Source organism: Aotus nancymaae, unplaced genomic scaffold, assembly GCF_030222135.1.
Source record: "Aotus nancymaae isolate 86718 unplaced genomic scaffold, 86718_ANA_hifiasm-v0.15.2.pri h1tg000088l, whole genome shotgun sequence".
Classification (NCBI taxonomy): domain Eukaryota; kingdom Metazoa; phylum Chordata; class Mammalia; order Primates; family Aotidae; genus Aotus; species Aotus nancymaae.
Window position 1 is genome coordinate 6,517,384 of NW_026988503.1, and position 13,096 is coordinate 6,530,479.

At 31.9% G+C, this 13,096-nt stretch overlaps 1 protein-coding gene across 6 annotated transcripts in view; it reads right to left on the reverse strand.

Moving 5' to 3' along the window:
• The window catches only part of PCDH9 (protocadherin 9), a 926,664-nt gene that overhangs the window by 595,298 nt on the left and 318,270 nt on the right, over positions 1 to 13,096 (reverse strand). For 2 of the 6 annotated variants that reach the window (XM_012442853.2, XM_012442850.2), the window contains exon 3: positions 8,171 to 8,272. The exons of 2 other annotated variants lie outside the window; for them this stretch is intronic. In XM_012442853.2, the coding sequence (XP_012298276.1) occupies positions 8,171 to 8,272 (102 nt within the window). The remainder of the gene's footprint in view (positions 1 to 8,170; positions 8,273 to 13,096) is intronic. 2 more of the 6 variants (XM_012442854.2, XM_012442851.2) reach the window with 1 other exon arrangement.

Genomic DNA, 13,096 nt, shown 5'->3' on the forward strand with positions numbered 1-13,096 from the left:
ACGCCTCTGCACTCCAGCCTGGCTACAGAGCAAGACTCTATCTCAAAAAAACAAAACAAAACAAAGGAATAGTAACTTTATATTTTTAGCTTTTCCATGTCTACACCCTTCTCACATAAATGTGGATGACTTTCATTCCTCTCAGAGTATCTCCAATATCTTGAGATATTTAGCATCTCAATATATTACTTATGACCATGTTCTCTATAATTGTTCAAATACAAGGCTTTCTGGCCAGCTTCAACATTAGTATCTATGCACGTGTGCAGAAACTTCTGAAAACTATACACAACTACATTAATTTCATAAGCAAATGCTTGAGCAGCATTAATTAGAAGAACGTGCAACTTCAATGGATTTTAAAAGAACTTGTAAGGCAGCTGTATTTTCCTCTCACTCTCACAGTCTGATATTATTTATTATCGTTTCATGTGTGGGTTCCACGCTGATCCAACAGATATTGATTTACACCTTTTTTGTACTCTACATTTTAGTTGTTTTGTTATATCTTCAGGAACCTTCAGCGAAAGATACTATGGTTGTCATTTATCTGAAAGGCTCATCCCCCCTCTCTTTGTGCTCCATTCTCTCCAGGAACAGCTGCGTCACAGCTGTCATGCTGAATGGTAAAGATGTCTCTGGCTGATAAGTCTATGCCTGTGGCACACAGAGTGGCTTCAAACAACTAATTAGCAGAAGCTGGGCCACAGCAAGGTTTGGTGCTGTCCATCAAGCCTGCGACCAAAGCTGACACCATCAGCAAATCTGTCAAATGCGGCTCTTCTTGTGAATAAAACCAAGCCCACTTGTTTTGTGGTGAAGAAAGAATTGGCAGAATGTGTTTAATAAAAAGTTAAAGAAGGTGATGACCAATCTTTACACAGTGTTAAGTAATTGAAAAAAATACTGAACTGGTGAAAAATTTGATAACTGATTTATACACGAAATTCAACTAAAAATGTCTCCATGAATTTACAATGAAGCAATTCATAAGGCCACTCACATTGCTCAAGTACATTTATTTAGCTTCGGGAAAACACCACAAATGTATGCTGTCTTTAATAATAAGTGACTTACAAAAATAATAATAATAACAAACCTGCACGTTCTGCACATGTATCTAAGAATTTAAAGTACAATTTAAAAAATAAGAGGCTATTATTGTATAAAAATTGGATATTAGCATTTATATACATACCATATGCCAGATTTATATGATTATAAAATTGTTAAGTATAATAATTTCTATCAAAATCTATTTGTAGGAATGTATCTGTAAATATGCATATCGGCATTTACAATTAAGTGTTTAAAAGTTTTAAAGCTGACTCTGTTTAATGCACATTGAAAAACATTATATAGTCATTGTTCTTAATAACTAAAAGTGTGTTTAGATACTATACTAAGAATATCAAGTTTAATAGCCACTGTAGGTTTGCATTTTGAACCAAGTCTTAGATGGGAGCCAGGAAAGTGGTCTGCATTGAGGACACAACCAGTGGAACTTTCCTCAAAACTTGGATGTCCTCTCCTGACACTTGGCTTTCACACAGGCTGTATATTTAAGGAAAATTATCGTTTTTCTACCAATACACACCACCATGTCACTCCTGAACATTCACTTTGTAAACTCCTTCAAGTCTTATTTTAACAATATAATCCTCCTGCGCTATGTTTAATTGCTCCTATGATGTGTTCTTCTTGCATCTTGAGCATCTCTTATTTTAGCACTGCTTACATTTTATGGTAACATATTCATATGAGTATACTCCCTTGGACTGTGATATCTGTAACACAAAGAACCATGTTTGTATACACAAATGATGTACTTGGCACACATAACATTGCCTCTGGTATACTTGCTAGATAAATATTTATGGAAGGAAGAAAGGAAGGGAGGGAGAGAGGGAAGAAAGGAGAGACAGATTAATATATGACTGATAGATTGAGTTCAGCATAATCACAGAAAAAGAAGTTGGATAATTTGTTTCCCCTCCAAAGAAGTCTCAATTTTGTGTTTGTGAGCAAAAAACAGAGGAAGGGATGTCTAGCACCCTATCCATGTTTACTTAAGGAACATACTTATGGCCCCATTTAAAAAAATTAAATCAATTCACATCAGAAAGCAGAGATATGTAGTATAGGGTTGATCAAATATGCCTCTTCTATTTGCCTACATCCCTCTTAAAATTAGCACAAAATTTTCAAGCATAAATTTAACAGTGTGAAATAAACCAACATTGATGTTTCTGGAAAATTGTATTATACATAGCCATTAGACATGAGATTCTGCAGTATTTCTATACTATAGAATAAGTTCTTTAAATTCTTGGTAACTGGCTTCAAATTTACGTATGCTTACTTAGCAAGTAATAGAAACCTGTCAAATATTTTAATGAATTTTTTGAAAATGTATCTCTCTATAACACAAATTTCATGTAATCTATATTAAGTGCAAAGATTCCCAAATGCTGTTTGGAACTGTAGCCAGAAGCTGTCCTGTGATTTACTAGAAATTATTTTCAAGATCAATCTTACCTAAAATGGCATAAGATCTTTGACTATTCTCAGTTGCACATGTCAAGACTTAACTGTAACAATTCTCCACTCCATGATGTATTTTATTTGTTATTCTTCTGACTTAACAGTTTTGGACACTTCACAGTAAAAAGGTGAAAAACTTCTTTATCTAGTGAGTGAGCCACATTGACATCCAACATGCTTTCTATAACAGTTGCTACATATGCAATGTTTCATAGTGACTAAGATATAAAATATTGCTTATCATATTTCTTAATTTATTGTATTTTGGAGGGCAATGCTATATATACTGAAAATTTAAACATTTTAATATGTTAGAAGTTATTCCCCAAATATGTACTCATGTATGTAAGTATGTATGTAATGTGTATGTGTGTGTATATGAATCTTTTAGTACCCTTGTGGTTTTTCAAAAAGCTGTTCTTATGAAGAAAGAAAATAAAAAACTGGCTTGTGAACTAATGTAGTGTTATTAGTAAATATCCGTTAATTGTAAATAACTTTATTACTCTAAAATATAATGTAAAAAACTTCAGAGAATTATTGCTAAAAGATTTACCTAATTATCTTAATTTGAAAGCTGATATCAATGGCAACACCTATTCTAAGGACTGAATGCATTTATTTGTGTGCTTGTACATAATTATGTGAAGGTATTGGGTAATATGACCACATAATCACAAAGAACAGGAAAACACAGGTATGTGGTATGATAGTCCTAATATTGCAAGAACAGGAAAGTATAGGTGTGTCTTATAATGAATATTGTAATAATGTATAATATTCATACACTAATACACTAAATCGGATTTAGTGCATAAATATATTTTAAAAAGAAAAGACCAAGTAAGACAAAAGCAAAAGTGTTTGGCTTTATATCTTTTCCTTTTTCATTATTTAAAAGTAGTATATAATGTTACCATTTTGCTCCTGCTCCATTTGTTATTATTTCAACAACAGAGTTCTAGGCTGTGTAACACTCTGAGCCCCACTGTCCTCTAGCTATCAGTGTGTCCTTGGTTGGTGATCTAGGCTCAAGATCACCTAGGCACTTACAACTTTATCTTATCGGGGAGGAAAATTAGACTTACCTTGAAGACAATTGTCTTGAATAAGGTAGCAAATGTGAAATACAAGACACGTGATAATAGCTTAATACATTGTAGTTCTCCCCCCATGCACTCTTCTTACTCACCATTTGACATATTTAATGCTATTAAATATTTCGATCACGTGACACAATTGGCAATTTCATGAAACCAATGGTAATTTAACTTCTATGCATTTAATGAACCCAGAAAAACCTGTTATGAATTTACATAAAAGGTCAAAAATATTTTCCTTAATGAAATAGTTTTCTCAATTTCTCAGTGGAGCTTTATAGCAGTGGCCCATCCTGGGATATCTTAATCAACCATCTGCACCCATAAATTTCATACTCACGATAACTGCCACATTTCCAAACTCTAGAGGCTAAAATTCGCACTTATTTTAAAACCTTCTACCAATCTCCCTACCTCTTAGAGCTAAGATTTCTATCTGACATTGATTTTTGGATTTCATCCCTACAAGGGAGAAGTCTTATCTCAAAAATTCATACACTGAACACTAAACCATTTTGTAAAAATTCTTTAGCTCAAGCATCAAAAATAGTGACAGGGAACAGCTACTCATACTGAGATGCAGTCTTGTGTGAATTCCAATAACTATGGACATTTTCCTATAGATTGCAGAATATAGACACTGAAAGCTCTGTTTGCATTATATACCGTTTCATGGGAAAAGGGAATGAAATATAATAGAAAGGAAGTGACAATGAAATATGGATCAAAGATGCTTATTAAAGGCAATATGCACTTACAGCATAAAAACAATGTGCACTTTTTTCATTCCAGTGCTTCAGTTTTAACCATTGCAATGCTCTGAGTATCCAATGACAAAAGGCATGTCAGGAAGAAAAAACAAACATGACGTAAACTGTGTCATTCCACACCATTTTTAAAAACCTAGTTTAAGAAAGAACTTCAAGTATAAACTGTTTTATTTAACATTTGTTTGGAAACTTTGTGTTTGAAGGTAAAGTGAGTAGATTACTCTGGGATCAGTAATTCTAGGATCTAATTCTAGTGCTATCATTAGCTAGCTCTGAGAGGTAGGGCAAGCTACTCAATCATTCTTGTCTTCAAGTTATGTTTCAGTAATTTGCATAGGTAATCTCATAGGTCACTGACAATCAAAGAGCCTGTGAGTTTTTCTGTTTGTTTTTACTTAGATAATACTATGGCACAGTTATCTTTGCAGTTTCTGAAGCCATGTGGCTGTGGCTATCTTCCAGCCCATTCATTCCTGTCTGTGTACATTTGAGAAAATTACATAACCTCTCAGTGTCTCCTTTTCCTATCTGTAGAATAATAATCATACCCACCTAATGGGATTGCTGTCAGAATTAAATAAGCTATATTTCAACAATTCTAATATAAAATTTCTCATATTTTTATATATATATATATATAAACAGCACAAATACTAAAGAAATCAAAAATAAGCATTTGTCAGAGTTAAATTGGCAGCATATTTCTTTAGTGGTTCATCAAATAGAGCATGTTTATACTGTAATGGTAGATTAGAAGAATTACTATAATGCATATGATATGCTTAGAATAGTGTCTGGCACAAATTTTTCACAATAGCTGATGTAACATTTCTCTACAAGTAAGTGAGCCTTCTTATATCTAAGTTAAGAGTGATAGGTTAATAATAAGCTAATAATAATTAAAACTTGCTACTCACATCAGTCTGGGTTTTATTATGTATCTAATGCCATAATACAAATTAAATATTTTCAACCAAATTAGTCAGCATTCATTGATACTGAATATGACTATATTTAACAGTATAGTTTTCTATAGTTAAATATTTTTCTGTACTAAACAGAACAAACATCTTTCTTTTTATTATATTAAGGTGATTAAAAGGGAGGGGAAATATAAATTGTGAAAAAAATAAGAATTCGGAAAATACCTGCACTTACCAGGCTCAGTACATAATTCAATATAATGAAAAATAACATGGAAGATGAAAACTTTGTAGTTTATAATCAACTTTCATTGTTAATTTTCAAGAATAATTAACACTAGATTGATAATCTTTAAAAAAGTGGTTACTAAAACTACTCATTTTATTATTGGTCTACAGACCCTAAGCATTTATACAGAAACCTTGTCTCTTAGAATGCTTTAAAAAACTATGAAGATGGTATCACTTATCTCTTTTCTTCAAGTTTTATTTTATAAGAAATTTCAGATATTCTCTATCTGAATTTAATTTAAAAATGCATATTAAAGAAATTAAATGTATTATGATCAAAAACAGTTTAAATTAACCAAGGTCAAAATGTGAACGATGGGAGAACATACATATAAACTTCTTGAAACAGTCTCTAGCACAGAGTACGAGGTACTATTTAACACAGAATGATATTTAACTGTAGAAAACTATGCTGTTAAATAAGTATAAGTTGTCATTATCATCATCATTATTTAGTATCACAGATCATCAGGGATGGATATGGCCTTACAGATGACCTAGTTAAAAACCATTCAGACAAAATGGGCCTGAAGCCTGATGATTAAATGAGAATCTGTGGGATGAAAGACTTGTAAAAATATTTTGTCTTCTTTGCATATAAATAAAGCATAGTAGATACACTTTCATGTTCTTTGACAAATGGACAATGATATAAATAAACATCATAACTTTAGATGTCACTTTTTTTCTTCAAATTCCCTAGACCTTTAGTTAAACCCTGTACAATCTATGTTCTTATGCTTTGGACCTTATAAAATATCTGAGGGAGAAAAAAATATGATTTATAGAATATTATTTGAATTATGTCTCATTTAAATTCTCTACAAAAAGTAAATAAATCTTCAATAAACCATCTCACCATCTCACCACCTGTGGTAATCACAGGGATTTTCTGAGGAATATGGTTTCTGAGGAGTATGGTTAAGTCAATAAACACAAACATAAAATGTTATAAAAATAAATATAATTCTTAGAAATCTGAAATCCCCTTGGATCTTAATGACTTCCACAACATCTTGGGTAGAGTTTTGTACTATTTATATTAACCTTTACTTACAAAAAAAAATCTTTTTCTCTGCCATCTAATTAGAACTATTGTGTTATTGTTGGTGACTAATGGGAACAATTTTATTATCTTAGATGGTTGAAACATACACAATGAAGATGAAATATTAAAGGATTAAACAACCATGGTTCTTCTCTCAATGTTCAAGTGATTTAGACTTTGGATAAAAAAAGAAAGAAAAAGAAAAATATTAAAAAAATTTTTGCTGAAGTTTAGAAATAGGTTTCTAAGTATTTAAACCATACAAAGAAAAAGAAATAGAAGAAAAATATGTGAAGGAGAATTAGGGGATAGAGCTGTCCAAAATATTACTCAATCCTCTTTCAACCTCAACTAACAATTTATCCAAAAAGAAGTTGCTTTCTAGATTAAGTTTCTGTTAATCAAAGTAGTTTCTTGAATATACATTACCAGTGGGATTTTTGAAAATGATAGATTCCTTTAGATGGCAAAAGCAATAATTATGGCAAAAATGTTTTTACTAATAATGATTAAGAGGTTTTAAGGGAATGGAGGGGACATACGCTCTGTAAGAAAACAGAATACACACACAGGCACACACACACGCACATACGCATACATTACCTCTCTACAATCTATATGTTACAGCTGTAAAATATAGGTGAAATCATATGTATGTTTTAATAATAGTTAACTATTAAACATAATTCTTTAAAAATGGAAGTCTTCTATTTCACAACAATGTAAACATACTTAACACGACTGAACTCTACACTTAAAAATGGCTCAGATAGTAAATTCCATGTTATCTGTTTTTTACCATTACTTTAAAAAATTACATGAAAGATAATAGATTTCTATACTCAGCCATAGTGAAATAATTGACACTAGAATAGCCCTTCCAACATAAAAGAAAAAGAAGAAAACAACTATAGATCTTCTATCTTTTAATGTGGATGAATTCACTTTTTAAAAAAAAGAAAGTAATGGCTTTTAAGTTCAAAAATACAGAGAAAGAAAAGATCAAACTGAGAAGAAGTAATAAAAAAGAAAACGCTTCATTAAAATTGAAATTTAACTGGTTCATATTCAGCAGCAATGTCTTTTTTTATTTTTCTTGAGTATGAGAGATGAATCAAATCAATCTTTCAAAATAGATGTGCCTTTCTTTTAGTTCAATTAATAAACAGGAATCAATCCAGAATATCTCGCTTTAAAAGAAAGTTGCTCATTACTTTCTCTAAAAATAGGTACAAATCAACGCTTTTTATTCAATGTTACAAACATTAGGTTTAAGAGTTGGACCATTACCCAACAGAAAAAAATATATACTGCTGGAATTTTGTTCTAAAGTTATTTACTTAAAATTATTTTCAAAAGCATTAGTATAAAAATGTGACCACAGAAGAGGCGGGCAAAGAAAATAATAATATTAGTTAAGATAGAGCATTTAAAATCATGAGGAAAATGAAAATTGCTCAATACTAACATGGTCTCTATAGATATATGGCATACCTCGTAATGGCTTTCTTCATTCTCCTGAATGTGGAAACCCGCGGAGCTGGGACATTTCTGAGGAGTGACAGGAATATTGTCACTTTTGCTGTGTGAGTTACACTGAAAGAGATTACCAAATAATTGTGACAAACTACTCCACATTTAGAGTGTCCATTGAGAGACATGGCTGTTTGCTATGAGCCTAATAAAGGAATACCATTTGAGCTAACAAGGGTCTATACCCAGAGATACATGCATTAAGATTCAGTCTTTATCACAAAGATTTTTTTAATTGTCCCAGGATAAACCAATTGTTGAAATGTTTTTACTAAAACTAAGGAAGTATAAGATTTAGTAATTTTATTTTTACCTTTTTTTAGGCAATATTTATTTATTACATTTATGATTTCAGTAGCCAAAACTTATATGGTGATATTTGGGTGAGATATTATTTAAGTGTTTGATATTTATTATACACATACTAACCTGTGACATAGAAATTAACTATCTCCACTTATGGAAGAAGAGACTGAAGCACAATTCCTCCCCCCACAAAGTTATGCTGTTGCCTAGCCTTTCTGGAACCATTCCCCATATCCTTATCTACTACATGAACTGCCTTTATAAGTGATACATTTGAAATAGATAAAACTGAAAAAACAGAAGTTTAGTGTCTTAAAATACTAGTTGAATTATTTCTATAGTAAATAGAAAGCATTTTTTTTTTTTAAAAAAGCTAGCCAAAATAATTTACCTGGAAATTGATATGAATTACAGAACATAAGACACTACATTACGGCTTTCCTTTTTCTCTGAAAATATTAAAATGACAGTTTTCCATATTCCTCACACAAGTTTTTCATGTGAAAATAAGACATTTTCCACTTCCTGTTTTCTTCTTTTCTAAATCTTAGTTTCAAAGCAAAGAATATTTATAAGTATTGCTGCTTGGCCATTTATTAAACATAACTTTGTAGGTGTTAAGGTTTCTAGTTTGATAAAAAGATATTGTTGTGTCTCCATTAAAGGTTCATCATTGATATATACCCTTTCTTCTTAAACAAAACTATAATATATGCATAGATTTCATGATATTAGGAGCAAAGAGAACACTCTTTTCAAAACTAGTATGCCATGTTTCCTATTCATCAGTGAACTGTTACTTTCATTATCTCAAAGAAAAATGTTAGAAAATTACCGTTAGACATTTTTAAAAGCAAATGTGTTTTAGAGTTTTAATATATTGTGTCCACTCTATTTTCTTTTCAAAACCACCATTTTATATATTTAAGTATATGTTAAAGTGCTGGCATTACATTTTGAAGATATCAATTATCTCATTTATTTTTATTTGTTTAAAATGAATAGTTATGTGGCAAATAAGAAAGCATGACTTTAAATCCATATACCCATTTCTAAGCCTTTTTGGATGAAAAAATTATTTTACATCTGTTCTCTCTACAATTTAATTTTAACCCTATTTAAAACTTTGCTCCTCTAGGAACTCTTCATGGGTCATTCAACAAATGGTCATTGCCATTTTAACCTGTATTTGCAACCTAAGTAACTTTTATGTGTAATTTGTAAAATGCTACCTAAGAATGTAAATTATTTGAATGTTCCTAAGTTTCACTGTTAACTACAAAGGCATTTCCTCTCCATAGCAGCTATTTGGCATTCAAAAACAAACAAACAAACAAACAAACAAAAAAAGATCACAGACCTTAAAACAGTTATTTTCATCTGTGATGTTCGTAGACATTTTAATCATTCAATTCCTATCCCTAGCCTCTCCACATAGCTAGTCATGCTGATTAATCGCTTTAAAAGATTTAATGTATTAAACAGTTTTTCTCCTAAGAAACATTTCCTAATTTTCTCTGACCCAGCAGTGAGTCTCACCCTGACTGCGTATTAGAAACACCTAGGGAGCTTTCTAAAAATATCAGTGACTAAGCCCCACCTCACATCAGTTACATTGAAGCTCAGACTTAAATATTTTTTAAATACTCAGGAAATTCTAATGTGCAGCCAGAGTTTGGAATCCTTGGGTTAAGGTTAAAACTTCCTTGTCTAGCCCTCAGGAAACTACAGTAAATTTTGGTCTCATTCCTATTTCAATCTGATATCTTCCTCCATAGAATTTTTTTCTTTCTTTTTAAAATTTAACCCATCATATATTGGGTTTTTCTCCTCCATATATTAAAAATGTGTCTTAACCTGAAAAAAAATCCTATATTTGTAAATACTTTGTGCTTTAAATATAAGAACTTACGTATTATCTGCAAGGAACCCCCATAAACTGGTATAAAATATAATCAATCCTTTAACAGATAGGTTCATATATGTTCAGTGCCATTTGCTCAAGGATTTGCCCTGTAAAAGCAGGACCAGTGTTCACTCTATTTTGGGCAATTTCTACTGTGCCATATCTCCCTTAACGGGTCCATCTATTACTCATTCATTCACTTATTCTCTTCTTCTTTTTGTTTGATAATCAGACATTTACTGAGTGCATGTTATGTGTCAGGATTGTACTGGATTATCAAGATATGGCATTTCATATCTGTAATACTCTCACTGTAGCCCTGAAATAATACATAAAAACAAATAACCACCATGATGTGTGAACATGCCACCTGGAAATGTACATAGACTGCTAAAGGACAGAGAAGACATAAATAGACTCCCATGTTTGACACATGAATGGAGAGTCTCAAGAGGTGGACTGATGAGGGAATCATGGTAGCACACATTTGAGACAGAAGAAACTGCATATGCGAAGGCAAGAAGACATGAATTCTCATGAGCCATGAGTAATTTGATAGTTCAAACATGAAGAATGTGAGGATTTATTTCAGAAGAAATAGAAGCTATCAGTGCATTAAATTCAATAGTACAACCAGTAATGAAAAGTTATAGAATTGGACTTAATGTAAGGGCCAACCACCCAGTGGATAGGTGCTTTGTAAATAGTGCCAGTGCCAAGAGTGAGCTTTAAAGACCATTCCTTTTCTTTCAACTTTTCCAAGGAAATATGCAACATAACAAAGTAAGTACATTTGCAATATCATTGTGATGCCCAGTTAAGTCCATCCCTAAAAGATCTCACCCCTAAGTCTCTCCTGTGTTTAATTCTGGAGGAGCTCCTGCTTTTGGAACAGTGAGTGGCATCAAAGGAAAAATTTTAACTTACTGTTATTTCCTTACTTTTAAAAATTGAGTCTTGTCATGTAAATTTCCTCTGCAAATTACGAATATACGATTCAGAGCAAAATAAAAGAAAAAAGTAGCACTGTAAACAATATTTTGAGATTAACTATTATAAATAGCCAAATCTTTAAGAAAAAAAAAAATTCTTAACAGGAAAATATTTAATCACTATGAATCCTTCGCAACAAATTTCTGCTTCCAGGAGAGTTGTAGCATTTTCTAAAAAAAGATTTATTTTAAAAGTCTTGGCCGGACACAGTGGCTCACACCTGTAATTCCAGCACTTTGGGAGGCCAAGGCCAGTGGATCACCGGATGTCAAGTGATCAAGACCAGCCTGGCCAACATGGCAAAACCCTATCTGCTAAAAATATAAAAATTAACTGGGTGTGGTAGTGCACACCTGCAATCCCAGCTAGTTGGGAGGCTGAGGCATGAGAATCTCTTGAACTTGGGAGGTGGAGGTTGCGGTAAGTCAAGAGTGTACTACTGTACTCCAGCCTGGGCAACAAAAAGAGACTCTGTCTCAAAAAAAAAAAAAAAAACAAAGGGAAGTTTCAAGATTCATCCCACCAAAAAATTTTACTGTTTGCCAAATTTAATATGAATGACTGCATACTGAATTACGGGTAAGATGAATTTGCTAAATCAGATTTATATCGGGGTACAAATCAAACTTGAGAGGTCTAGAACTCAGTAACAACAATCATAGTAAATGAACATCACTGAAAGTACATTTGTTTTACACTTTAAAACCAGTTTGTTATTTTCCATCATCTATGATTGTAAGTCTATATTGTAATATGTGAATAAATCTTGCCTCTCCAAAACATCCATTGTAGTTCCTGGGAAAATTATCATTAACTGCCTATAGAAATACCTGCCTAAAGTTTTCACATAATCAGGTATTTTCAGTCTTTCCTTTTTGATACAAATGTTCAAAAAAGCACTTCTAGCCATAAAAAGAAAAAAATAATCAACAGTAACAAAAACAACAAAAGTTTTATGAAAGATTTTTTTATGAAAAACACAGCCGTTTCCTTTGCTAAAAAGGGAGTGCTTTATATTTTCCACCCAACAGTAATGCAGCAATGTGTAATATTATTTTATTACTACTCCTACCTTCTTACAAAATCAGGCTGTTTACTAAAAATCAATAGCACTTTCATAAAAGTTTTGCAATCATTATAGATGCAATAGTCTTGACTTTTGTGCTATAGGTTTCATTAAATAACAACACCATTTATTTTAAAACTCCCACTGAAAATGTTATTCCTTCCAATTTTAATAAACAAAGGATTCTTTTCATAAAGAATTCTAAAACAGAACATTTGTTTAATAATTCCAAAGAAATTCATATTTGTAGAAAAGAATCTACTTTGAATAATTGTCTAAACTTGGTGTCTTCGACATCTCTCTGTCCATTTCTTTAGAGATCCACATGTATTAGGTTTCAAGCACATCCATTCCACTGAAATTGCCCTACTACAATCACCTATGTTTTTCACAAACTGATTCAAATGGAAATTCTCAGTTCTCATCTAATATAACACAACCAATCACTGCCTCTTCTTGTTTCATTTATGTACTGGCCTTCCAGGACACTATACACTCATGGCTTTCTTTCTTCTCGTGTCCTTTCTCTGGAATCATTTAACTGTTTGTATTGTTGTCAAACAATGTACAATGATTTGTATTTACCTAGTTGGTTTTGGCTTTTAATTCTAAGAAT